The 27,509-nt window shown below is 39.1% G+C and overlaps 1 protein-coding gene across 2 annotated transcripts in view; it reads right to left on the bottom strand.

Annotated features, from left to right (window-relative positions):
* ULK4 (unc-51 like kinase 4) overlaps positions 1 to 27,509 on the bottom strand; it is a 257,771-nt gene that overhangs the window by 59,001 nt on the left and 171,261 nt on the right. For both annotated transcript variants that reach the window (XM_068935673.1, XM_068935672.1), the window contains exons 34-35: positions 18,092 to 18,258; positions 14,577 to 14,675 (exon numbers count right to left, since the gene is read on the bottom strand). In XM_068935673.1, coding sequence (XP_068791774.1) covers positions 14,577 to 14,675; positions 18,092 to 18,258 — 266 coding nt within the window. The remainder of the gene's footprint in view (positions 1 to 14,576; positions 14,676 to 18,091; positions 18,259 to 27,509) is intronic.

The raw sequence follows: 27,509 nt of genomic DNA on the forward strand, positions 1-27,509 counted from the left end.
GCAGAGGACTCCCCCTACAACAGTCATGCATAAAGAAATACATGAAGCACAGTAGCCTTTACAGTTCTTCCAGTGACCACACCACTTTCAATGAACCAAATAAGGAAGTTCAGCCTGCTGAAACCCAGGAATCCAAAGAGCAGGCTGTCACCACAAAGTTGTCTTCAGCAGTTCCAGTTAGCAAGACAGTGGACATTTCAGCTTAGGTGAGGAGGGGCTGGACTCTGGTCAATGGCTTTACTTACTTCCCCCAGGCATTCCTTCCCTCAGCAGAAAAGAAAGCAGCAGCAGGATGTGTCTGAGCTCACACTTCCTGCCTGCTGCCTCCTTCACTGCCTTGCTCTTTCAGCACCGCAAAAGCCAGGGTGATATTGCCCTGTTATCTCCTCTCCACAGAGATCACAGCTTGACCCTAGCAAGTCTCACTGGTAGGGCCTCCCCTCCAAACTCATGCAACCTAACCATGCTACGTTCCCATCATTTTACTGGTGTTGCTGCTGTTCCTTTTCTCAGTGAGAATTGAGAGAAAGATCCTAAATCTCTTCCTCCATTGTATCTTGTCCTCAGATACCCTCACCCTTTACAGGATAGTTGTCAGTTACCATCCTTCAAACTTAGTCACTAGTATCACTCTAGGGTTCACAGACCTTGTCAACCATGGCATCAACCTATTCAATCACAAATGCCTACAAATCTCTTCAACTCCTGCTGTATTTCAAGCGCTTCTGCTCCTCTACTCCACCAGAGTCCCTTTGAGCTCCTGTGTCATATAGAGTTTGAGCACTGAGTTGCTGCCATCCTAGAAAATGGCGGGGTAAAAAGATAACAGCATAGGTTTTGGAAGAAGAAAGAGAAAACAAGACTGGAGTAAGACAGACAGGATTTACTCTGGAGGGGGTGGGAATCATTGATCTATAGTCTAATTTGTCAATAGTTAAGTTGGAAGAGAAAATCTCAGCAAAAGATATCCCTATATGATTACGTCTGCATCTGCATTTTTCTCTATAACTCTAACCATCATGCTGTATCACTAATGACAGATAGAGATTTAGATGGGCCTATGTTGGTACCCTGAAATTTAACATTGGCTGCCAGTCTGTATAAGTACTTTCATAAATAGAAATAAAGAATAAGAAGTGTGAAGAAAAATGTTGGTGTAAACAAAAGCAATGACTGAAAGTCTAATAAATCCTTATAAAGATAGAAAACCAAGAAATGAAAACCAGATTTTCAAGTAAATACTTTCTCATTTCAAACAAGAACAGAAAAGCTAGAATCATGTTGCTAGACAGAAGAATATAGGTGGATGGTCCAATTCTTGGCCAGGTGGAATAATGTTCTAATTATTTTTCTAATCATAACACTTACACTCGATATGAAGAAGCATCTTTCAAGTCTTTGAAATGTATTTATAGTTTTGCAAGACAGCATCTATTTAAGTTTTTGTTCTTTCAATGAAGGAGAAACCCACAGAAAACTAGAGTTCTAACTCCTTAAGAAAACATTTGCCCCTAATATTTCACAATTACATAAAACAGCTCCAGTTGTCTTTCATTTCCTTTTACTTTATCAGTCTTAGAGAGAATTATGGATTCAGCCTTTAAATAAGGTAGAAATGTTAATATCGCTTCTCCACGCAGTTAATGTTCTGGGCTGCTGTCCATTTATGCTTCTAGCATATAGCTCAACAATGAAAAAAAAGCCAACACCTTAAAATAATATACTGAAGGGCTAAAGCTATAGTTTTTGCCAGCCTACCACTCAGAACTGTAAATTTATTTTTCACTTAGAGTTTGTAAAATAAAGTAATGCCTCATGGCAAGGATTTTGTGCGGTGAAGACTCTATGTCACTTTTCACTTAATTTTTCTGGCCAGTCTCCTGTAAACAGGCTCATAATGTAAAATTATACTCATCTTTAATTCTATGTGGCACATACTCTATGTATTTGAAGGTTAATGTGGTGTAAAACAGGAAGTGTACTGTTACTACAAATCTGCATTTTTGTAGTCAGTTGTCAAAGATGCCTTCATTTCAAGACCAGTTACAGTGTGTTCAAGAATTGCAAACCATTGCAAGAAATGTGTGATCATTTGAGCTGAAGTGGCAGTTTTCACACCATTAGAGTTGTTAGGGCATCTAATTTTAGACCTACAATGGAACTGTCTGGAATACCCAGAGGGGACACTATTTCAGCACGTTAATGAGGTTATATACAAAGAGAGTTTATTACGACAAGAGATAGATGTTCATTAGATCAGTAATGTGATTACAGAATGTGCTGTAAAGGAAGCACCATCGGGAACTATATGGAAGATGATTTCGCAAATATTAAACAAAACATGAAAGCAAAACATCATTATTAAATCTATTAACTTTACTATGCTATTCTTATTAGTAAATATGCATAGTTTTAAATGAAACACTAAAATAATATATTTTGGCTTGGATCAAAATTGTCATCCTCGTACCTAAGGGAAAACATTTTAGAGAACAATATTTTTCCAGCTCATTTTAATACAGTCTATTTGTTGAGAAACTAAATTCCCATCCTAAAATTCGGTGCTTATGACAATATAGTCTCATTTTCTTTGTGCGTGTTTTTTTTTTTAAGGTAGCTCTATAAAAGAGATTCTGCACAGTATTTCTGAGATAACATTTCAAATACAATTCAACAATACACTGCACAGTACAGGAAATAAACTTAGATCTTTCCACTCCCATCATGGAACTGTCTGTATTCCTAAGAAACGGGAAATAAAATTCTACATTGTCTATGGGGTTATCACTCTTTTGCATTTATTTGCATTATTCAATGGTAAACATCCTCACATGCTCTGAAGTTGAAGTCAGGGCACAGCCTTAGAATCAGTGGAATGCAGAGACAAAAAGGACCTAGAAGAGATCATCTCACTCATCTGTGCGCACTGAAGCTTCATATTTGTCATCTTCATGTTTGCACATGATTAACTGATCTTTCACCAGTAAAATACAGAACTGCAGAGCACAATAATGAATTGCAAATGTTACTGCTTATACTATAATCAAGAAGATTATTGCCAAAAGTTAAGTTAAGAAAAGACTGAAGAGAGTCCATCTACAGAGAAGTGAAACTCTGTTTCATAAATAGTGGCAAAACAACATAGTCGTTCCAGCTGTCTAAAAAGCCCATTCGGTTTACAGGAAGTTATCATTTGTAATCAGAGTTCTCTGATTTAGAAGCCAGCACAAATGCAGAATTAAACTGTATTCCAGGAGTTCTAGTACACTGCATCCAAGAGTTCTGGAGAGAGAACTATCATGAAGGAGAAGTTATTCATTTCTAGCACCAATTAGGTAACGTAATGCATCGTTAAAAGAAAAAGGTTGCTAGAAAATTCTGAAATTTGAAAAAGTTTCTGAAAACCAATGCAGAAGTGATTTCAAAAGTAAACACCTTTATGTTTTTCCAGTATAATCATTACATAAAAGCAGTAGAAGGTATTTTAGTCCTTCTATAATAGCTGCAAGCTTCAGTATAATAATCAAGTTACATTTATTTTCAAGTAGAGAAATAGACAAAAAACCTAAGTGTAATTAACTTTTAAACTCTGAAGTTGCCCAGAAAAAGACTAAATTCTCAATTTATTTTCCTCTGATTGATCAATTAAGGGCAATACCGATCATGGGATTAAATATTGAACTCTCTGTATTTGCAGTGTTTCTGCATGACAGATTTGTAATTATTTCTGCTTTCTCATTAAGAACTTTGAAGTTTCATTTACATGCAATCTAGGTTTCTTACACTTGCTTGGCTATGCCCTAAGTGATAGACTAAATCACAATTACAGGAGGGAAAAATTGATTCTAAGTTTTTGACATTTTCAACTTTAACTGATTGATTTTTGAGGGATTATTAAGAGAGATGAACATGTAAATCTTGAGGAAAATAAATAAATAAATCTCTATATAAGTCAATGGGGCATGGAACAATCATCTACTTGAGCGATATAAATATCAATGAATGAAAGCAATTATTCAAGGTGACATGAGAAACTATGCATATGGTAAGACGTGGAGAAATAGCAGATCAGAGAAAATATTTGAACTCAATAACTTTGGTCTAAATTTAATGGAAAGACAAGACACTGTTATCTGTTATCTGCACCGATTGTTATCTGCAGAAACTAAAGTTCAGCAAGAACTGAATTCCTCAAAATAGTAGTAAAGACCTACATAGCTACACAACTCAATGAATATAGAGAAGTACAGCTGGCAGCTCTGCAGAACTTGGGCTTAGGTTAACCTAAGTCTATTTGTGTGAGCCTGGGGTAAAGAGCACTTATATCTTGAGATACCTATTCCCTTTCTTCTTGCAGTACAAATCCATTTTTCATAATCCAGGGCAACGTGCTCTAGGTGACCCGGCTTTAGCAGGGGTGTTAGACTAGATGATCTCCAGAGGGCCCTTTCAAACTCAACCATTTTGTGATTCTGTGATTATCTGGCATACTACAGTATGCTAAGAACATGCATAAAGACAGTGACTGAGAGCAGCTCTAAGTCGATGCCATAGCTTACACTGTAGCTCTTGCAGCTACATCCAAAGGCACTAGGAAAAACACACTGTTAAGACCCGAGTACTAAGAATTCAGTCCTATTTAAAGAGTCTAAACTATACATGATTGTGCTGTCACATAGCTGCACACACACAAAGGAGCACAGAGGTGCAATAGCAGGTGGGTGAACCCCAATAACCAGTCAGAGAAACAGATCCCCTGCCCTGACTCATCCTAGGGCTGTTGCAGGAGGGTGATGGGCCGGAGTGACATTCATCACCATGAGTCAATGGGAGAGGCTCTCCAGATCACCACACAAACTCAGGGGGTCACTGCATATGGGGTATGGGACACATTATGGGATGCGAGGGAAGAGCATTTTGGGATTGCACAAAATGGAATTATAGGTAGTTTAGGGGAAGAACCAAAGAAGGGGAAAGGGAGGGATCAAAGTGGTTTGGGAAAGAAAAAACAGGAAAATAAAGGCAAAGGACAAAAAGGGCCAATGGCATGTAAATAGGCTGCTGGTCAGCATGCTTGTCTGTCCATGCCCTACACCTGGTCAAGGTGGTATGTATTGTCTTTCCATTAAACTCTTTTTCTAACTTTTCCTGGGTGAGGGGACTCCCTATTCTATGTGCAGGTGTGTGGAGGTCCAAGGGCCAGCAACTGGAATTGGACCATGGGTCACAAGGCCTGCATGTCCGTGGTGCCAGCAACTGGAGCAGGTGAAGGTAGGTGTATTAGTGTGAGATCGCTAGTGAATATCAAGCTGGACTAGCTCACAATCAGGCTTGGGAGCCAGGTACACGTGCATGTCTCTGAGTGAGACAACTGAAAGACTTGGCTACCAGGGGTCCAGGCCAACTACTGGAGAAACCATGGGGTCTGTCAGCTGACTGAGACCTGTTTGTTTGTGTGTGCATGTGTATCTGTGCAATGCAACTGGAGAGGAGGAGATCCAAGAGCCAGTTACTGGGTAGACTGTCTAAACACACTTACTGGAGGGATCTACGGCATACATGTGTCTGTGTATGTGTTGGTGTGTGTAAGGAGGGGTCTGTACCAGCAGCAGGAGTGGGGATGCAGGCACTGCATGCCTCTAAATTAAAAACTATAGTTAAGTATTATTACGGATGCCTACCCTCACAGACATCTTTAGAAATATAAATTTTAGAATTTAAACACTTAAGAATATTATGACTCCTAAAATATTGGAATTTTCATATTTCACCTAATGTATATTTAGGCAGGTAAATAAACAAAATTAATTAGCAGAGCCCTTAATGAAATGACTATTGAATGAATATTATGTAGGATCCTACTGCATAAAAAGGAATTTGGTACATGAACACAGAGCATGTCAGCTGCTGACAACTGTGCATCAGGTCTACCCGTGATTTGAAAAGTCAACCTCAACAGCACAGGACCAGCACAGTGGCCATACTACTAAGCCCATTACAGAGGCAGAACAAATTAGCTCAACATACTCACATGCTAATGTGCCTAACAGGCTTCCAGATCAGGGGCTCACTCATGCCTTGCCAATTTGGAATACAGGAGAAACTAGTATATGACTGATTATGCCTGAGCATGGCCAGGTATCCTAAGAGAATGCAATATTAAAGCCTGAAGCATTAGAGAAGTCCCATGGCATACCCTTAGGCCAGTAAAGTACATACAAGAATGTACTGAATGTGGATAAAGCACTATGATATTCTTGTGAAGGTTTCAACCAGACATCTGTCTACCATCTGTAGATGAAGATATGTAAGCGGGGAGGGTCAACAGTGAGGTATTCCAGGAAGTTATGAAGGGTTTTCCCAGTTTCATCTTAAAAAAGCATAAACGTAGTGGGCCTGGTTCTGCAAAGATTGCTTACTGAACACAACATAATTGATTTTTAATTTTTTTCAATACAGCAAAAATCCTGAAGGATGTTAAGCATCTAAATTCCAGAAATAAACATACCTTTAAATCAGTCATGTATCCCCAGCAATGACACCCCATGTAAGGGTTTCATGCTTAACTGTCAATTACAGCAGGAACATATGGTTCCTTTCCCTCTAGACAGAGGCTTTACAATGAATTGTGTTTGTACATCAGCATGATTATCCCAAGAGATCTGAGGTTAGTTCAACCAGGCATTTCCATTCTCTAAGTGCATAAATAGAATTAACCAGGAGGTTAAGCGTCTCCCTTTATGCCTTCTGAGTCAAAGCAAAAAATAAAACTATTCCCCTCTAACAGTAAAACTTGCACTAATTTGTTCTCAGTAGTACCATTTGCATTGACTGCCAGTAACTTTAGTTCTCCCACTGCTGATGAGAAACACAAAGTAAGACACCACACAAATATTAAACTAATATATAACAGCTTAATTCCATAGGTTGATGGCATCTACTACATCTTAATATAATAGTCTTTGAATACTGAATGCTCCCAAGATGTCACGCCTTAAATGCTTTGTGCTCTCCAGTATACGACATGACTTTTCCCATGACAAGCTACAGCTGTGCTTCAATGAACCAGTACTGAGGAGACATTAATTGACTTACCAGTAATTAGAACATGTTATTTACAGATTGGAACTGAAACACAAACTCTGCTCTTTTGACATATTTGAATGCAATGTTTAAGAAAGGCTAGAAAATCATGTGTGAATCAAGAACTTTGTAGATTATGCCCTGAAACATATAATGAAAGCACATATGTCTATGCTTTAATTTCCTACTTTTGGATACCTTCACAGATGACTGGTCCTCACTTTTAGACTGAAATGTTTATAAGTGCACACAGATTTTTTTAAATGTACTACAGTCAGTACCTTCAAAAATGACGTTATGGGTCAGTTTTGATCACTTCTTTGAAATTTAGTGCTTGAGATCCTAACATAAATCAAATAAAACAATTACATCTAAACACAATCAGCTAATGGAGATAAGGACTTTGAAGAGATTGACCTGTTTAGATTCGGAGAGATTCCAAAGGATCTATATCCACAGCTGAAAGATGACTTAGAGCTTCCTCGCAAGATTGGTCAGGAGATAAATACAGCCAGAAAGGACATGAAAACACTTGTAACAAATGCTGTACTAAAAAGCTCTAGCCATTATTTTGTACTGTCAACTCATCATTCCATGGGAATGAATACCAGTCATTTGAAAGAGTGTTCTCATTTTCAGATATGCTAAACAATGCTAAATCTGCAAATATTCTGCATATTCAAAAGAGATTCTTATATTACATTCTTCCTTATGCAATGTAAATTTAGTAGAGACATGTCATCCAAATAGGTATTTCTTAATGACACATGAATGCCTGGTACATGTTAACTGTAGAGCTGTGGTCAACAGTGCTCACCAGAGAGTCACTTTAAGTGCCTTCTACTACAGATATAAAGCAGTAAATCTGCCCCATTTCTTCTCAGCATCTTTTCTACTACTGAAACGATCTCAAATTTTACTTAATATTCATCGCTTTCAACAAAGGTTTTGCTCAGACGATCAGGGCAGTAGAAATGAAGGATGAATCATGGACCAGTCACTGTGGACATGTCATAGGAGAACAGAAGGGATCCAAAGAATAGCTGAAGAAGGCCTCATCTTTTACTCATCTCTAAAGGCATAACAATGCATAATAAATTGCTGATTAACATGTTTTGGTTCCAAAATACTCACTGCACATACCTCAACAATAGAGAATATGGACTAATATATGCTCTTTCTAATAAGAAAAAAAATCACAGAATGGAATCACAGAATGGCCAAGGTTGGAAGGGACCTCTGGAGATCATCTAGTCCAACCCCCTGTTCCAGCAGGGTCATCTAGAGTATATTTCCCAGGATCGCGTCCAGGTGGGTTCTGAATATCTCCAGGGAAGGAGACTCCACCACCTCTCTGGGCAACCTGTTCCAATGCTCAGTCACCCTCACAGTCAAGAAGTTTGTCCTCGTGGTCAGATGGAACTTCCTGTGGTTCAGTTTCTGCCCGTTGCCTCTTGTCCTGTCGCTGGGCACCACGGAGAAGAGTTTGGCCCCATCCTCTTGACACTCCCCCTTCAGGTACTTGTACACGTTGATGAGATCCCCTCTCAATCTTCTCTTCTCCAGACTGAACAGGCCCAGCTCTTGCAGTCTTTCTTCATAGGAGAGGTGCTCCAGCCCTCTAATCACCTTGGTAGCTCTCCGCTGGACTCTCTCCAGGAGTGCCATGTCTCTCTTGTACTGGGGAGCCCAGAACTGGACACAGTACTCCAGGTGAGGCCTCCCCAGGGCTGAGGAGAGGGGCAGGATCACCTCCCTCCACCTGCTGGCAACACTCTGCCTAATGCACCCCAGGAGACCATTGGCCTTCTTGGCCACAAGGGCACACTGCTGGCTCATGCTTAACTTGTCCACCAGCACTCCCAGGTCCTTCTCGGCAGAGCTACTTTCCAGCAGATCAGCCCCCAGCCTGTACTGGTGCATGGGATTATTCCTGCCTAGGTGCAGGACCTTGCACTTGCCTGTGTTGAACTTCATGAGGTTCCTCTCCGCCCACCTCTCCAGCCTGTCCAGGTCCCTCTGAAGGGCAGCACAGTCTTCCGGTGTGCCAGCCAATCCCCCCAGTTTAGTATCATCAGCAAACTTGCTGAGGGTGCACTCTGTCCCTTCCTCCAGGTCATTGATGAATACATTGAACAAGACTGGACCCAGGACTGACCCCTGCAGAACACCACTAACTACAGGCCTCCAACTTGACTCTGCGCCATTCACCACAACCCTCTGAGCTCGGCCATCCAGCCAGTTCTCAATCCACCTCACTGTCCACTCATCTCGCCCACACTTCCTGAGCTTACCTAGGAGGATGTGATGGGAGACAGTGTCCAAAGCCTTGCTCAAGTCCAGGTAGACAACATCCACTGCTCTGCCCTCATCAACCCAGCCAGTCATCCCGTCATAGAAGGCTATCAGATTGGTCAAGCATGATTTCCCTTTGGTGAATCCATGCTGACTACTCCTGATCACCTTCCTGTCCTCCAGATGCTTAGTGATGACCTCCAGGAGGAGCTGTTCCATCACCTTTCCAGGGATGGAGGTGAGGCTGACAGGCCTGGAGTTTCCTGGCTCCTCCTTCTTGCCCTTTTGGAAGACTGGCGTGACATTGGCTTTCTTCCAGTCCTCAGGCACCTCTCCTGATTGCCATGACCTTTCCAAGAGGATGGAGAGTGGCCTAGCGATAACATCCGCCAGCTCCCTCAGCACTTGTGGGTGCATCCCATCAGGGCCCATGGATTTATGGATGTCAAGTTTGGACAAAAGATCTCTAACCCGATCCTCCTCAACCAAGGGAGAGTCTTCCTTTCTCCAGCCTTCCTCTCTTGTCTCCAAGGTCTGGAATTCCTGAGGACTGGCCTTAGCAGTGAAGACTGAAGCAAAGGCAGCATTCAATAACTCTGCCTTCTCTGTATCCTTCGTCACCAGGGCACCCGCCCCATTCAGCAGCGGGCCCACGTTTTCCCTAGTCTTCCTTTTGCTATTGATGTATTTGAAGAGCCCCTTCTTGTTGTCCTTGACAACCCTTGCCAGATTTAATTCCAACTGGGCCTTAGCCTTCCTTGTCGCATCCCTGCACACTCTGACAACGTCGCTGTATTCCTCCCAAGTGGCCTGTCCCCTTCTCCACCTTCTGTACACTTCCTTCTTCTGCTGGAGTTTTGCCAGCAGTTCCTTGCTCATCCATGCAGGTCTCCTGCCCGCTTTGCTCGACTTCTTCCTCAGAGGGATGCACTGATCTTGAGCCTGGAGGAGGTGATGCTTGAATATTAACCAGCTTTCTTGGACCCCTCTTCCCTCCAGGGCCCTACCCCATGAGATTCCCCTAAGTAGGTCCCTGAAGAGGCCAAAGTTAGCTCTCCTGAAGTCCAGCGTTGCAATCCTACTCATTGCCCTGCTCCCTCCTTGTAGGATCCTGAACTCCACCATCTCACGGTCACTGCAGCCAAGGCTGCCCCCAACCTTCACATCTCCAACTAGACCTTCTTTGTTCGTTAGTACAAGGTCTAGCATTGCACCTCTCCTCGTTGGCGTCTCCACCACCTGAGTCAAGAAATTATCATCAGTGCTCTGCAGGAACCTCTTTGACTGTTTGTGCCTAGCTGTGCTGCCTTCCCAGCAGATGTCAGGGTGGTTGAAGTCTCCCATGAGAACCAGGGCCTGTGATCGTGAGGCTACTTCCAGCTGTCCGTAGAAGGCCTCATCGACTACTACTTCCTGATCAGGTGGCCTGTAGTAGACCCCCACAACAGTGTCACCCATGTTAGCCTGCTCTTTAATCCTTACCTATAAGCTCTCAACTTGCTCTTCATCCACCCCGAGGCAGAGCTCCATACATTCTAGTTGCTCCCTCACATAAAGAGCAACTCCACCACCTTGCCTTCCTGGCCTGTCTTTCCTAAAAAGCACATAGCCATTCATGACAGCACTCCAGTCATGTGAGCTATTCCCCCTTGTCTCTAACTGCAGTGAGATCATGGCCCTGCGACTGCACACAGATCTCTAATTCTTCCTGCTTATTCCCCATGCTGCATGCATTGGTGTACAGGCATTTCAGAGAGGCAATTGAGCACACAAGCTTCTCAGGAGAGGTGCAAGAGGATCCTCCATAGCCATGTCCTGTGCTGACTCCCCTGCTTGCATGCACCCGCTGGAGGCATCCTGATTTGAGCGGTGTTTTACTGACTACCCTGTCTCTGTAACATTCCCCTTCCCTCATCTTTCCTAGTTTAAAGCCCTCCTTACCAGGCTGGCCAACCTGTTGGGAAAGGTGCGCATGCCCTACTTGGTAAGGGGGATCCCATCGCTCCTCATCAGCTGTCAATCTTCAAACAGGGTCCCATGGTCACAGAAACCAAAGCCCTGTTGCCAACACCAGCGGCGCAGCCAGTTGTTAGCTTGGAAAACCCGTCTCCTCCTCCCATCCTTCCCCCTCACAGGCAGGATTGAGGAGAAAATGACCTTGTCTCCCAGACCCTTGACCACCATCCCCAGAGCTCTGAAATCCTATTTGATAGTATCCAGTTTGCCCTTTGTGTCATTAGTGCCCACATTGAAGAGCAGCAGAGGGTAATAGTCCGATGCATGGACAAGCCTTGGCAGTCTTTCCATGACATCTCTTATTCAAGCCCCTGGCAGGCAGCAAACCTCTCTAGACAAGAGGTCAGGTCGGCAGATAGGTGCCTCTGTCCCCTGTAGCCGGGAGTCACCCACAACAACTACTCGCTGCTTCTTCCAAGTGTTCCTGCATGGCACAGGGTCTGCCAGGCCAGTAGCTTCCCTTGAAGCCATGCCCAGCTCCTCCTCATCAGCCTGGAGGGAGCTAAACTTGTTCCTCAAAGGCAAGTCTTGAGAAAAAGCAAGAGCCTTTCTCCTTGTATGAGAAGTGATCAGTTTCCAGACTTCTTCAACAGTGTTATGATGTACCGTTTCACATAGTACAGAGCCCTCCAGCCACTCCATTGCAGTGGGGGGGTGGGGACTTCTGGAGCTGCACAGTCTCCAAGAATACCCTGTCTATCTCTTGCTTGCCTTCTCAGATGCTACACAGCCTACTGACTTCCTCTCGTAACTCCTTTATCTGGTGACGCAACTGGTCAACCACAGCACACCTCGCGCAGGAGAGCTGACTGTCAGCCCAGGCCTCGCAGAGAGGCCCTAGGCACTCCCTGCAGCCTGACACCTGTAGAGCTGCATCTGCTGCCAGAGGGTCTATCTGGGTTGAAGTTTCAGATGCAGGTGATGTAGCAACTCCAACAGCCACTGGGGAATGTGCTCTGCAGCGTGCACGACCATACCTGACGAAGCACACACTACTACGAGACACAAAGGTGCCTTCTTTGCCTTCTGGCGCCCTTCTGAGCGAACTGCTGAGCAAACTGCCACATCTGTTCACTGCCTCTGTTAGCTGCACTCACAAAAAATCACACTAAACCTCCTGAAGAATCTCATACGGATTCAAGAAATGTTATTTCAGCTATTTAATGTTTGAAATTTAGGGGCTCTGAATTTCATTTTTATATTCTCATAAGATGGTTCACAGGACTTTTTCCTTATTATATTGAAAATGCTAATTCTACAGACTAACTTCATATGAGTTATTGTAATCTATGAAAAGAAATTGAAAGTTTTTTTTAATTTGAAATCGATCTATAGAAGAAGAAGAGACAGATATTCAGAAAGAAGGTATGAAACTGAAATCAGAGTGTAAGCTTTTTTGGTTTTTTAAACAAATGGCTCCTAACTTTTGAAATGTTTATTCCATTTTTCAAACTCTTCTAATCTTATAACGGGAAGTTTAATACAGCAATGGGCAGAGGATACAAAATTTAACAAAGAGCTAGGTGAAATAACTTTCATAAATCCAATTCAGCACACACAGTATATAAAGAATATCACATACACCTTACAAGAGAAAAATCTCTTTTATAAAATATTTAACAAAATTAGAAAACAAAAAGGGATTATGCACCAATGATCTTTCCTCTTTACTTGCACATTAAAATCAGCAGATTTTTACTAAGCATTTTCAACATATAGAAATATGAATAAATAAATAAAAAAACAAAACACAGCAGTAATTTGCAGCTGTGTTTCTCAAATACAGGGGCAAGTTAGAATCTAATCAGTACATGCTAACTTTAATTAAAAACTTGCAAAGACTTCCAGGCTGTGTAAGCGAAGTAAAGTTTAGCTTCTATTTTCCTGTTCTAAATATAGTGATTTAAAAAACTAATAGAAAATAAACTAAAACAATTTGTAAAGATGAAATATTATATGGTTGAAATTCAATTACTCTGTCTTAGCTCATTCAGTGAATATTTCCAGAAAACCTTTATCAATAGCTAATTAAAATACATCCATCAAAGGAGGATCTTGCAACAAGCGCAATGCAGAAGATTAATACAAATAAATAGAAAATAATAAAAAATTTTAAAAAATTTAAAAAGGAATCACATACTTTCCCAAAATAAAAGATGACAGATAGTGCTAAAGGTAGTGAAAACTAAAGGACTATAGGCATTCATATCTGAAAACCCATACTGAAACCATGAGAAACAACTCCGAAAAGTTGTGGGCTGGATGAGAACATACTCAAACTCCAGAGAAATGCATGCTGGCTTCTTCAGCGAACCTGAAATGCCTTTAAGAAAAACAACCTGGAAATGACAGTTTGATGCCACAAGGAAATTCTCACATATCACTTTTCCGCCTTTGTGTTGACTGAAAGGCAGAGGCAGAATAGTAGACCTCTAAAAGCCCTGTCCAGTTCAAGATGCATTTCTCTGGCACACGCTACTGTACATACAGCCAGGACAAATCTCTTGCACAATATGATGGAGGCTGAGCTAGTGGCATATGTCAGGGCCACAGTATAGTTCTCTCTGGAGATCTCACTGCAGCACTGTGATATCTAGCAAAGCCTGGAAAAGACTGACTTTAAACAGACAGACACAAAAGCTGTTTATAGGCCACCAGAGACTGCTCCAACTCCTAAACCCTTCAACATCATGTTAAAATGAAACTAAATCCCTAAGAAAAAAAAACTCAGAAGGCTCAAACCCAAGAAAATTGTGATAAAAGCCATCACTAAAAGCAAACTAATTGTAAGTTCACTGACCTCAGTTCACTGACTTCTGGAATGGCAGCAGCACTTGTTTTCAAATTCTGAATATCATTCTTTCCCTATGCAGTGATCACTAGTCCGTTTCAAAGGGCTAAAACCTCACTGCACTTATGCATTCTAACTGAGAATCTGGACAGCTTGACCCCCAATTTCTATGCTTGTGACAGATTTGCTCAGACGTCACTTATAAGCTATAATCTATAACTGTAAGCTGTAATTCCTTACAAATTATAAAAGTCCCTGCTTTCCCTGCTTTGCGCTAGAAACTTAAAGACAATGAAAACCTAGCAAACAGAGCTCCAAGATGTTGAATGCAGATGAGTAACTCCAACTTCAGCAACATTCCAATAGACTTGGAAAACAAGCAAATTCTTACCAGTTGAATAAGCAGGCTAATTAGGTCTGTCAGGGGTTTATTGATAAGCAGAAGGTCTTCAGCAGCCTGCGTGTCCCCTCCTGTGCCAGATTTCTGTGCCTTAATAAGATGAGATAAAAAGCAGCCTTGGTGAGCGTTCAGTTATGAGAAACAAATAAGGTCCATTAGGCAGCAGAAGTTTGAATAGAAGTTTGAAGGAGACTTGCACAGTCTTTTTTAGTTAAGCTTTCCTAGACTACCAATGAGCAGTTACACTCTGACCGTGTTTGTAACAATAAGCACAAAGCAAAAGGGACTCATGCTGTCATGCCTATTCTGAACAGACCGAATATGCTGACCTACATGATATCTCTTCAGCAAAATGCTATGAACTGTATACAAAAAGACATCTCTAAAGCCATAAACGTCTGTCTATACACTCTGCTTTACGCATATGAATTCTCTTTCAATGTGGCATGTCTATTTTTACATTAACAGTTCATCCTATTTATTCATTTGTAAGGAACAATTTTGAGTGCAACTGAAAACAAGAAAATCAAGATGACTGAAAAGATTCTGAGCACTGATGTCCGCTTCTACCCTCCTTACTCACTTTGCTTCCTGAAATATTCACAAAGTACTACATTTTTTATAACTATTTTTGAAATAGGAACTAATGACGTGTCAGGGACCAAAATCTATGATAAGACCTGTTAATACTTATAACTCTGACCACTGTCATGCCTCTCATCACAACATACGCTGCCACCCTAGGCAGTGCTATCATGACCTGTCCATTGCTCCATGACACAAACAGAGTCTGATTGAAAGATTTTTCATATAACTTCATTATCTTACAGCAGCTTTAGACCATGACCCTTTACAGTCCAGCTGCTAGAGGACAGCTTAATAAACATTTTATCTAGAAGACATACTTAAAAAAGTCATTTCATATTGTGTCTCATTTGAACCTCAATCCTGAAACCCATCATTCACGTGTAATACCTAAGGATTTTTGTTTGGTTAAGTGAGCACAAGAGCAGGTCCCCTGACACAGGAGATGTTACTGCTGAAGCTCCACCGTTGAAACTAAAGCTGAAAGTTATTCTGGGAAGAACCCTGGAATAAGAGATGTGAAAAGCAGTTTCTCCAAGTAGTAATGTGCATCGGTATGTCCTTTGTTGAGACTAACTGAAATGACCTGGAATGTTGAAGCCCAAGATGGGCAAAAACACACAGCACAGAGAAGGCAAAAAAAAGGAGGGATTATGTTAAGAAAAGGAAGTAAACCACCATCACCTCAACAAAATTTATAAAAGCTTGGATGAGAAGACACATCCTCCATCAGGGATGTCTGCCTGTTTTCTTTAAAGCGTATATGTAGTGCCTTTGAAAAGAGAAGGACTGATATCACTAAAAGAAACCTATATTAAGTCATTAAATACAGAGTCCACTTCTCAAATCTGCATTACAGATTACTTTCAGGTACCGTGGATCATCTGTGGAACAGGAGACCACAAAGCGGCTCCAAACATACATGCAAATTAATCTGAATCTTTTTATCATTTCCATTAAAACATGACCATTTGGATCACAGAGAGCAAACTCTCGAACAAAGTTGGATATAGTTACCATAATAGTACTGCATGTTGCCTACCCAACTGGATAAGGTTATCTCTTTACATACAAAAATTTTATCTAAAAAGAAGGATTCATGTGGTACCATATTTAAAGTCAACTTAAACCTTAATAATGCATATCATGAGAGAACTTGGGTTTCCATTTCAGTGTTGTTTTAGATAGTATCTTATCCACAAGATCTCCATAAAAATGGTCAAGGAATGTTTGATATCACTGCAGTGTATGGAATAACCAACTACGACCATGCATTCAGTGACACACGGATAGGGGAATATGCAGTAGATACACAGTAAATAGCAGTCACCAACTAATGGCCATCACTCAATAGGGCATGTGTACTGAGGTAGCTACAGAATATACAGACACCCTGTGACAAATATTGTCAAAGCAAACTTAAATTTTTTTACAGGGGTACAGGACAGAGCGCAAAACTCAAGAGTTTTCCAGTTGTTCTTGCCTGTTAGTCTTCCACAGCAGAGCAGATTACTTTCACTAGAAGTTTAGTACATCAATTAACTGATGTATTCATGTAAAGCCAAAACAGAATTTGGCCTTGAACGTATAGATTTTGTTTGTATCTAACTAAAATCGTCAGTTCCACTAATATTTCCAATCCGTGTGCAAGATCCTCTCTCCTCATATATGTTTTCCAGTACAATTGACTTCAACACTGTTATACTGAGCACAAGTACAGAACTTAGCTCTGTATGATTATACAAGTGTTGGTAATATAACATTAGCAATTAGCCTACAAAATTTGATTTGCAAAGTGATTCATAGACAAGCAACTCATAACAGAACTTGTAAAGCATTACCTATACATGGTATTTGAGGACTCAAAAAAGACAAAATCATCAATCTAAATTATGTTTCTTCCAAAAATTAGGAGAAAAAAAACCTCAGCACAATATCTGGTTGATAATATAACTGGTTATGAAAATCTGTGTGAAAACAAAGGTGGGATTTTAACACTTACTTTATACATTAAATCTTCTAAAAAAGAAAAAAAACACACAGCAGAATCTTTTCAGAATAAAAAAGTCCTGTCCTGAAATATAATACAACCTGGTTGCAATCTTTTGAATTTCTGCCCTTGAGATATGCTGGGCCTATTAGGATTCTCCATTTTTCTCTGAATAATCCCAACAACATCAAAAACTCTACATGAAGAGTAAGTGCTGGTGTTTTTAGCCAAAATAGAAGTCACTTCCAGTTGAACAGCTGAAGGCATTTAGCAGATCATTTAAAAACAAGGCAAACATATCACCAGCTTAACATTATGTCTAAAAAGAAAAGTGAACACTTTTTCTTCAGGGGAACACTTTTTTTTCTTCAGAGGAATCTGTAACTTCTTTGAATAATATTGTTCTGTGTTCCATTTTTACAGAGGAAGAAGTTTTGGTTGGCAAATGGAGCCCTATCAATGCCATGTTTCGCAGTGTTCAAATGGAAACTTACTATTAAAAGATGACCTGTAGAGTGTAAGAGAGAGAATACTTCTGTAAGTGCGTGTGTAGAGACTATGTATGCTTTTCAAGTACAGCAATCATGGGTGATTTATAATAAAAATTTATTTTTATGGAGTAAACCTTTTCTTTTAAAAAGAACTGAAGGAAAGTGCTTTGCACTATCTTTAAGAGAATGTCAAATTAAGCCATTTATTGAGTCCAGAAAGGAAACAGTTGGCTAGGATCTTTTCAGGTCACAGTGAGGCATCCATTCTAGCCAGGTAACTGCATGAAACAGTGACACGTAATTGAAAACACATGCTCTCCTACATCCATCAAACTAAGAATTTAATAAAATTAGAATCGCAGGAAATTTATCATCAGGATAACAGGAAGGGATCTAAGAATCATTTAGGATGGTGATCATCAGAAAATAAATTCCATTACCTGTAAAGCCAGGCGTACAATGTTTGCTGTATACATCAGCATGCAGTGCAAAATATCAAGCAAGGACAGAAGCATTGCATTTGCTGTCTTAGTGCTGCTTTTATCATCTGCCTCCAAATACAGAGCCACAGTTTCTATTAGGAGATTACAGATGTGATGAGCCAGTCCTATATAGACAGTGAGATTAAAAAAAAAAACTATCATAAGAAAAACAATTTGGAAGGTAGCTCAGTTTAAAAAAAAATAGATAAGCATAAAAACAAATTTCACACACGTGATGAATATTTATTAAATTTCCTCTTTTTCTTTCATCCTTATTATAGTTACCTCCCCCTTTGTCTTGTTTGGAGCAGCTTATAAAGAGAGTTAAACTGATGCGATTAAAACTGTTAAATACATAGAGAATTATATAACACATTAAACAAACACCTACAAGGTATGCTTAACTTTTCTGTAGCATGCTGGTATGTAAGCCTGTAACATTGCTCCTGGTCATAAGAACTTTCCAATTTCTCCAAGCTGTTATAGACTGACAGGCCAACTGTATCAACCTTGGAGCCTAGTTTTCTTTCTTAAATGGTTAGTCAATTACAACCTTCCCTCTATGCTTCAACTGTAGAACTGAACAGGATTATGCTTAATACAACAGGAAGAATGCCTCTTTCTTACGAGCTTGTCTGGGGTAATATCTAGAGTACTGAAAGCACTACGTAAAATCATATTTTTCTATGACACCAAATATTACATTTTCCAAGATTCACTGATCACTTTAACCACTTCCATTAAAAAGAACTCTAAATTCATAATGAAGCATAACTTTTTCACATTAAAAGCAGACAAAGAGAATAAAATAATTACTAGAATAATAGCTTCAAATAGACGCTGTAAACATTCAGTCAAGATTCTGTAGAATTAGGAATTCCATTTTCCTAGACTCGTGTAAATATTTTCAGCCAGCCCTTTTAATCACATGCATTATAATTGCATCAATACATTGTCCTCCTTCCTGCCACCAAATTGTAAACAGCTACCTCTACAACAAAATGCACTATCCAAACTACAAAGCAGAGCAGTCAAAGTAACGTAAGTATCACGAAGGATGTGTCACCCCTTTTTGAATCACAAGTAAAATTCTGTGAGCCTGATGTTCAGCATGACCGCTATTAATGCTGCGTCCTGAATAAGACTGTGCAGGCAGTTTAACAAGTAGCTCCTGTGAGTCGCCTCTAGCATGGTGGAAATAAGAACTCTGAGAGAGGGTATGGGATAAGAGAGTCAAAAGACACTGTCTGCAGCAATGTTCTTGCAGAGGTATACTGTAAGCCCACCAACTCTTTGCCATTCGGAAGAATGTATATGAGTTAAAAATGTATTATTTCAGCACTAGACCCAGAACTGCCACATCACATAATTTTATTGCAATTTTCATAATACTGAATGAAAGCCTCCTCTCCTGCACTCATATAACTCCCTGAACTTCAGTAACACTCTATTCCCCACGACTGTCAAGAACGAATGAAAACATGACTGAAGCATTTCCCAGAAGTACACATTACTGCTGCAGAAAAGATGAATGTAAAATGTATGAGTTATTTTTTAAACCACATTTTAAACCTCTCCAATGAGTTTAAAAGCTCAGAACAATCATTGCTGTAGAACTAATTGCTAAACAGGTTAAACACTGAGTACTGAGCTGCCTTAATGAGTTCTCCGTTAAGAAGTAATCATATATATTTTTACAAACACAAAAGTCCAAGATTAAAGTAAGACATATTATATAATAACAACGGGTAATTACACCACTAAGGTTTTGAGGGTAGGCAAATATATGGGGTGCCTCTCTTTGCTTTGAAAGCTGCCCCATTAACTAAACTTCCATGAAAGATTTTCCTCTCTCTTTCTCCCCCTCCTTACCTACCTAAGGAAATTAAATACAAAAACATTCCTTTAGAATACAGTAACAGGTCAGTATTGTTAAGATTTGCACTCCTTTTAAATCTCACATCTTTGTGTTTTTTTTGATTATTAGTGTTATTCTTCCATAACAGTTTGATTGATGGTCTATAGCTCAGGCTAAACTTTGAATTTCCTGTTTTTTGTCTGCATTGCCAGACTCTCAAAATCATATCAGTCTAATCTTGCACATTTAATTTCTTCCTTTTTTTTAAAGTACAGTTTCTGCTGCAGTTTTGAACACTTCATACAAAAATGAGATAGCATGCAGAGACATAGTTCAGTTACATCACCACTACCCACCAAGAAGAAAATAAGCAGACATAATTGTATGTCTATCCAATACAAAAATTGTGGTTATTCTATGCCTTTTTCACCAGGCTAAATTAGAACAAACCTAAGAAAACAGTCCAGTAAAAGTTGGTCTCTATCAAAGTGAGGTCTGCAAAATATCCTGCAGGGATATGTCCAAGTACAGTCTGTTTCTCCCTCTATATGACCACAAAACCCACAGCCACATGAAAACGACTGAGTCACTCCTACTATTTCTAGATGGCTTACATATAACCCTTAAGACAGGGACTTGGAGATTAACGCTGAGAAGATCTGTCCAATTAAGGTACTGCATATGTTGTTATCAGCAAGAATTTTTAGGCAGTAGTCCTCTCTGCGTTAATAGTATTAAGTAGAAAATGACTAGTAGCCAACAAAGCAAAAAGATCTTTGACTCCGATTTGCAATCCCTTCTTTTTCTGCTTTGAAGAGAACTTGTTTATTCCCATTGCCGCATCAGATTGTTTCTCTCACAAGTGGCTCACTTCTGCTGCTCACTGAGTGAGGAGGTAAAGAGAAGGCTCAGCCTCCTCCCCAGCCATCCACGTATGAACAATATAATCTCACAGATTTTATTCTCTTGAATTATTTGCATCCAAGGGTGAAGTATTATTAGGAAATATGCTTCTGAACACCTGAAGTGCAGCAGAATCCTCACATTTACTTACTTAATGAAAATATCGGAATTAGTGGATTTCACATAGAGCGATACATACACACAGAGTTATATATACAAAGATATGCATGTTAAGTTTGGAAATTGTGGCCTTAAAACTTTTCTTGTACTTAAAATACCTTAGGAAAATGTAACATATCAGAACTTATTACAAAGACATCTAAAATACAACATCAGTGCCAAATGTTCCCTAACACACTGTGTGATTCATACAGAAATCAGATAAACACTTGGTTCCACAAATAAAAAATAAAACAGACTGACCTCTTGCCAAGTAAATAATGTTTCAGACATATCCTGTAAAATACTTTATTGGATCACAACCGAATGAAAATTAGAGGCCACAACTATAGACATGTAAATATACTCCTTGCTTACACCGCAAGACAAAACATACATTCCTTGTCCTCAAAAGAAAAAGCTGGGAAAGAGGTATCATTTACAGTGACCATGTCAAAACTCAATGGAAGTTTAACAGCCACTGGCGCTGTAACCAGTTTACTCAATGGTAGCTATAAAGATCAAGACAAATACGTATCAACATTCCAAACAATTCAATCCCCAACTAGATAGTCTGAAAAAAGAGCATGCAATTCTCAAAAAGGAGGAAACTGTATTCATAATTCAGCAAATTATGATATAAAAACTGCATAGGGATGTCTCCATTTGTCTATATTTCAGAAAGCAATACTTTGAAGATTTTTTTCTCAGATTTTACAATTGATTCAAGAACCACATGCTCCTTAATTTTCAATAAAGCCTAAAATAATATTTATCTTTGAAAATTTCACACAATACATTTCTGATTTGAAATTAACATATATGTTTCTTGTGCAATAATTCTCAACTGTTCATTAGAAAGTCAAATAGTTCCTGAGTCAAAAGGCACACTCCATGCATCCCTGAACTTTGAAAGCAATGAGTCTGAATCTGAATTATGTATCATAGCTGAGAGCTAAACTGGAATAAATCAAAGATGACTGTTCCATTGAAAAAAAAAACAACATACTTTTGAGTATGTTGACTTCCAAGTACGTTGGCAACAGTCCACCTTGTTAAGAGAAACGTGTTAGTGACAGCTTACACATATTACAGTTGGGCATCCGTTTCTTTCAGCTGGGCATTTCTTGTTACAAGACTTAAGTAGAATTTTATTAATTCACTTATTGTATTTTTTTTTTTTTTTGCTCTGCTAAGTTTCAAAGTTCAGCAAACACAAAAACTGATGAAATAAAAGATATCACATCACATAGTTTCTATTTGGCAGCCTAGCTAAATTTATTATAATGCTTCACAGTGCACTAGTTATGCCTTATATTGATTTGTAAAAGTAAGGACATTATCAAAATATCAAACCTCAGTGCAGTTCTCTGCTATTCAAATTTTGCAGAAAAGTGCAACAAAACTTGGATTTCTTAAGTACTGGGATTATTGTACTGACAAATTACCATAGTTGGAATTACAAATAAACTATTTTAATTGTGAATCTAGTTTAATAATCTATATTAAAAGGATGACATCCAAAATTTCTAGCCTCATTTTTATAGCATTTGACAAACATAGTATTCACTGCAGAGTATCTTTCCTGCCTAAAGAGACCCCTGCAATGAATTGAACCTGTAGTTAATAGTGTTTTACGAACATGGACTGTGATGACTATGTTTGCGTTTTACAAATCTTTTCAAAAGATAAAAGGATTTTTTTGGCCAATGATACAGCTAATCAGATAGAATGTGCCATGATACCCTCTGGAATGAAAATTGGAGATGAGGTATTTTATTCTCAACTATTAGCAAGATGGATAAAGGAAAAGAAATCTTCACTTCCAAATCATATGAAACATCAAAGGACAGCCTAGGGAGCAATCTTCTAGGCGATCCTTTCATGCCTACCAGCAATTAGAGCATTCAACAAACCTGTCTGTTTCTAGCAGAGGAAAATGTTCAAACAGGTGCACTTGCTCCTAACAATGCTACCGTGCATTCAACCAGCCATGCAGTAAAATCCGCACTCCAGTAAAGAAGGTTTCTCTTTGTTCCTGACTATACATTCATCTCTGGAGAACTGTTTTTCCCATTTGTATTTCACCTACACAACTGATTGTCCAGGGATATTACCGAGCATATATTTAGTAGACTCTCCTTCCTCCTCTTCCTTCTTTTACTTTCAAGGCGACCTGCTTTTCTTTCTTTCTTTCTTTCTTTTTTTTTTTTTTTAAAAAATCAAGATAACAACATATCGGGAACTAGAAACTGCATGGCCAGACTAACTAGCAAACATATTTCATCCTCTTTCTAAAATTAATGAGAAAACTCAAAATTATTGCTAAGAATCATCACAGGACAGTAGTCTGATAGATTCTTTTGCACAGAGAACAGCTCCTCAGTATCCAAACACCTAAAATTATCCCTTATTTCATAAAGGCTCTTCAAAAAAGCATATTTACCTATATAAACCTGGGACTTAACTGGTAATTTTGTGCCACAGTCCTGGCAGCAAAGTTATTTCTTCCGATCAACTGAAAGCAGCCAACCTAAAGGAAATTCTATGTCTTTTAAAGAGATTCATTGTTTTTATTGTTTTTTAAGAACAATTTGCAAGTGTTAGTAGTATAATATTCTTGAGTGAAAACTAAACTACAATCTAAAACTAGGACACTATGGATTTCAGAATCATGCAAGATTTGGTGAGTCATGAATATCAGATTCTGTGGAAAGAAAAAGAAAGGGCTGTTGAAATTATCAATTGCGTGACTGCTGCTCTGAAAATTATTTTCTACTCTGACCTTAAAATTGATTAGTATTTAATGAAGCAAATTTTGTACAGTTGCATAATCTACTCCTACTACTGGGTCAAAGACCGGACATTCTGTGGCTGAATAACGAATCATTGACTCTGAGGAACAAAAATCTCATTTTAAGTGATCACACTGAAGTGGTCAAGGCTGTCCAGAGCTTCCCTTTATGGGAAGAGTCTGTGTCTCAGCTTATCTTCCATATGGCAGCTAAGCACAGAAAAATAGTGCCAGAGCAGGCAATCCTTCCCTCACACATCCACGAAAATGAATGTGGTGAGGGTTATGAGAAACAGGAAAGCCTGTTATCACCTTCTACTACAACTGGGTTGGAAGCGGACAGGGAAGCATTACGTGATCTTGAGTTTGGATGCCTAAGAGAAATATACAACTGACATTCTCAGTAGCAGGGTTATTTGTTTTGAACTACACATTCAAGGACAGAGACGTGACATGGCTCTACTTCTCTTTTTCAGGGAAGCTGACAAAGTTTGGCAGCTATTGTTAGAAGGCAACAATTTATTGGTGACATCTTTCACTACTGAAGAAAAACACAGAACTAATGACTCCCAAGGGACTGCGTCAAACTCTTCTAAGTCAAAGAGAATCCTCCCTACATAGAAGTTTTCTTTCTTATAAAATTTAAACTATGTAACAACCATGCAGGTGATTAAGACTAACAGGTACTTAGAACAGCTAAGAGACTGAAGAACAGCTTGTGGATTTACTCATCAAAAAGTACTGGAGTGTAACAAAAGATAGGAAAAATATAACTACTTGAACAATCTAGGACTAATGAAATCATATACTGCTAAGCATGCTTGACTAGTCAGTACAAAAACAGTAAAATACAACAACTGGGCAAGACTATGGTTAATCTACATAAAGAACTGCAGTTAGAATGACATACACGGAAAAGGAGTATTTCTGAAAGGACAATCACGGCTCCCTTAGGAGTTGCTATCACTTTTAAAAATTAGAAGATGGGGATTTTTCTATCCTAGAATCTCCTTAAGCTTTCTGTAACAAAATTTCAAGTGAACTCAAGTTTTGGTGTCAGAATCACGCAACCCTATTATAATAAAGTCAGAAAACATAGTCAAGCTGTTCAGCTAAGTTCACAGCACATCTGCGTATGCAACATCAAAGTTTTGAAAGGCAGGGGATTTTGTTCTAAACAACATTTACTGAGAGGGTCTCCAGTCCCAGGAGCGTAACTTGTTGAACACGAGCACACGCTTGTTCAACAGGAATAGAACGAACGACCAGAAGACAATATTTTCCCAAAACAACTACCAGAACATCCAAATGTTTCTAGTTATGTCAGAAAGAATTTCCAAAGTTGACATGAGAGTGTGCTATGTAACTATGCACTGTAATGATGTTTAGGAGGTCTCTTCAGAGTGTTGATAAGACTTCAGTAGTGCCTTATTTCAGTAGTCAGATTTGATTTGCTTGGATACCATACAGGTGGCACCAAGGTCTTTGGAAATGCTATCTGCTCCTTACATTCAGTAAGTAGCATGAAAATAATTGGAAAAAAAATTGGATATTTATCAAAAAGATAAGTGGAAAATATATCAAAAAGATAGCATCCACTGAACATACACTTTAAATGCTCATATAAGAAGGTTTGTGGGACTGGACATAACCAAAACATTTCTTTTTAAATTATTTATTCAAATTAAAGTTTTGCCCTCCAGAGATGAAATCCAGTACCCAACAGTATCGTAAGATGTGTTGCCAGTTCTGTCATTAATGCATATGTTATATACATCACAAATAGGATCCTTTTATATTGATCAGGGAGCATAAAGCCCTGGATGGATACAAAATTGAGCGCTATCATCCCAAGAGGTAGCTGACAGCATGATAGAATAGAATACTAGTGGCTGCTTGACAGATGTTCATTTTGTAAGCTTTCTTTTCTGCAAATACTCCTATATGTTCTTCCTATATGTTTGCTAGTGATAATTTGTTGGAGGTTACTATTGCTACAGTTTTGGGGGCGAGGGGAGAGGATAGGAGGGTGAGTACTCCTTAGTCTCCCCAAGCAAACTATGCTAGGTTATTACGCTGCAGGAGCAGCCTGCATTAACCCCTCTGATTTTGCCTGAAGCAGATTTACACACAAATGACCCTTTTAGCTGGAGGACCCAGGGAGGGTTGGAGGTGGAACTAATACAGTAACTTCAAGGCGTAATCATTTAAAATATTTCTGTCCCCAGTGGTACATGTATTAAACACCTAGCTTGAATTGTTCTCACATGCATTGTAACTTTTTTTTTTTTTTGACAGTCTTTCAATATGTCAATTCGGCAGTGCTTGCAAGCAGAACCTTCAATAATGAAAAGAACAAAATAAAATAAGACAGTGATAAAATCACATTGTCTGGATTGACTAATATCACTGCTGATATTAAGTAAGCTTTGTAGCAGCTCTTCACTTACATATTTTTTCCCATATGTCAAAGACGTATTAGAGATGGTACTCCATTGTAAAGCACAGTTATGCTACACCAAGTCAGATCCTGATAGATCCTACTATATCCCTTACAAGGACAACTAAAATCTCTTGATTTTGTCAGACAGAAATTAGACAATCCTTAGGAGTTTTTCCAAATAACAGGTTTTTAATGATCCACATCAGAAACAAAAACATGTGGCAGTACATCTTAGTCTTTGAGACAAAATTGTCATTAAAATCTTCTCTAAAACTAGACTGAGATATTAGTGGTTGCTGCTTTGCTTCACAGCTACGTGGAAAAGCTTCTGCTTACACGTTGTGAATTAATACACAGCGCATGCTTTTAGAAAAGCAAAGGCTGAATAAAGTCCTCAAATTAATGGCAAAAACTAGAAAAGAAGTTCTTCTTTACCAGATTCAAGTCTGTTCATTTTTCTCAGATCAGGAAATCTTTGCATGCAATAAGATTTTCAGAACATACTTTTGACTTACTGCTCAGAGAGATCAAGCCTGCAACAATTACCATTTGATAAAATACAGGGGGAATTTGTATCTTGGGCTTAATTTAGAACCAGATATTCTTCTAAAGAGATTGCTATTTTAATAATAGACTTCCTGTCACATAAGATTAAACCTTGTTTATCTGCTTCAGATATCTAAACGTGCCTCTGCTTTGGTATCAGCTTCCACTTTTACCAAATCCTTGAAAGACCACATTCAAACTCAGAGAGCCTTTTTGACAAAACCTGTACAGTCCAGATACGAACAGCTTCAGAATGCAGATACAGCACTAGACTGTTGTCACAAATTGACAACATTCAACAGCACTAATTGCTCTAGCTAAGCATTCAAGAGTCCCTGAACTGAGGGCGATAAGGAGCAATGAACCTTGGCTTCAGAAAAGTTTTCAGTTTTAAAAGTCAGAAATAAAATAGAGCTGACCAATATTCTTACATATATTGAGTAAAGTGTAAAAACTCTATATGCTTCTCTGCTGAACAGTTGTGCTCTGAAAAGATATTAAATATTTATTCCTACTCCTCTTGCTCTATTTACATCAGTCTTTCATAGGATCAAAACTTACAGAGTGTTAGTACTTGGATTTCAAAGTGACAGTTTTTTTAGAATTACTAAAACTAGACCAAAGCACAACAACAAAGGCTAGAGTATCAATTAAAGGAATTTGCTGCTGGTTA

Source organism: Struthio camelus, chromosome 2 (genome assembly GCF_040807025.1).
Source record: "Struthio camelus isolate bStrCam1 chromosome 2, bStrCam1.hap1, whole genome shotgun sequence".
NCBI lineage: Eukaryota > Metazoa > Chordata > Aves > Struthioniformes > Struthionidae > Struthio > Struthio camelus.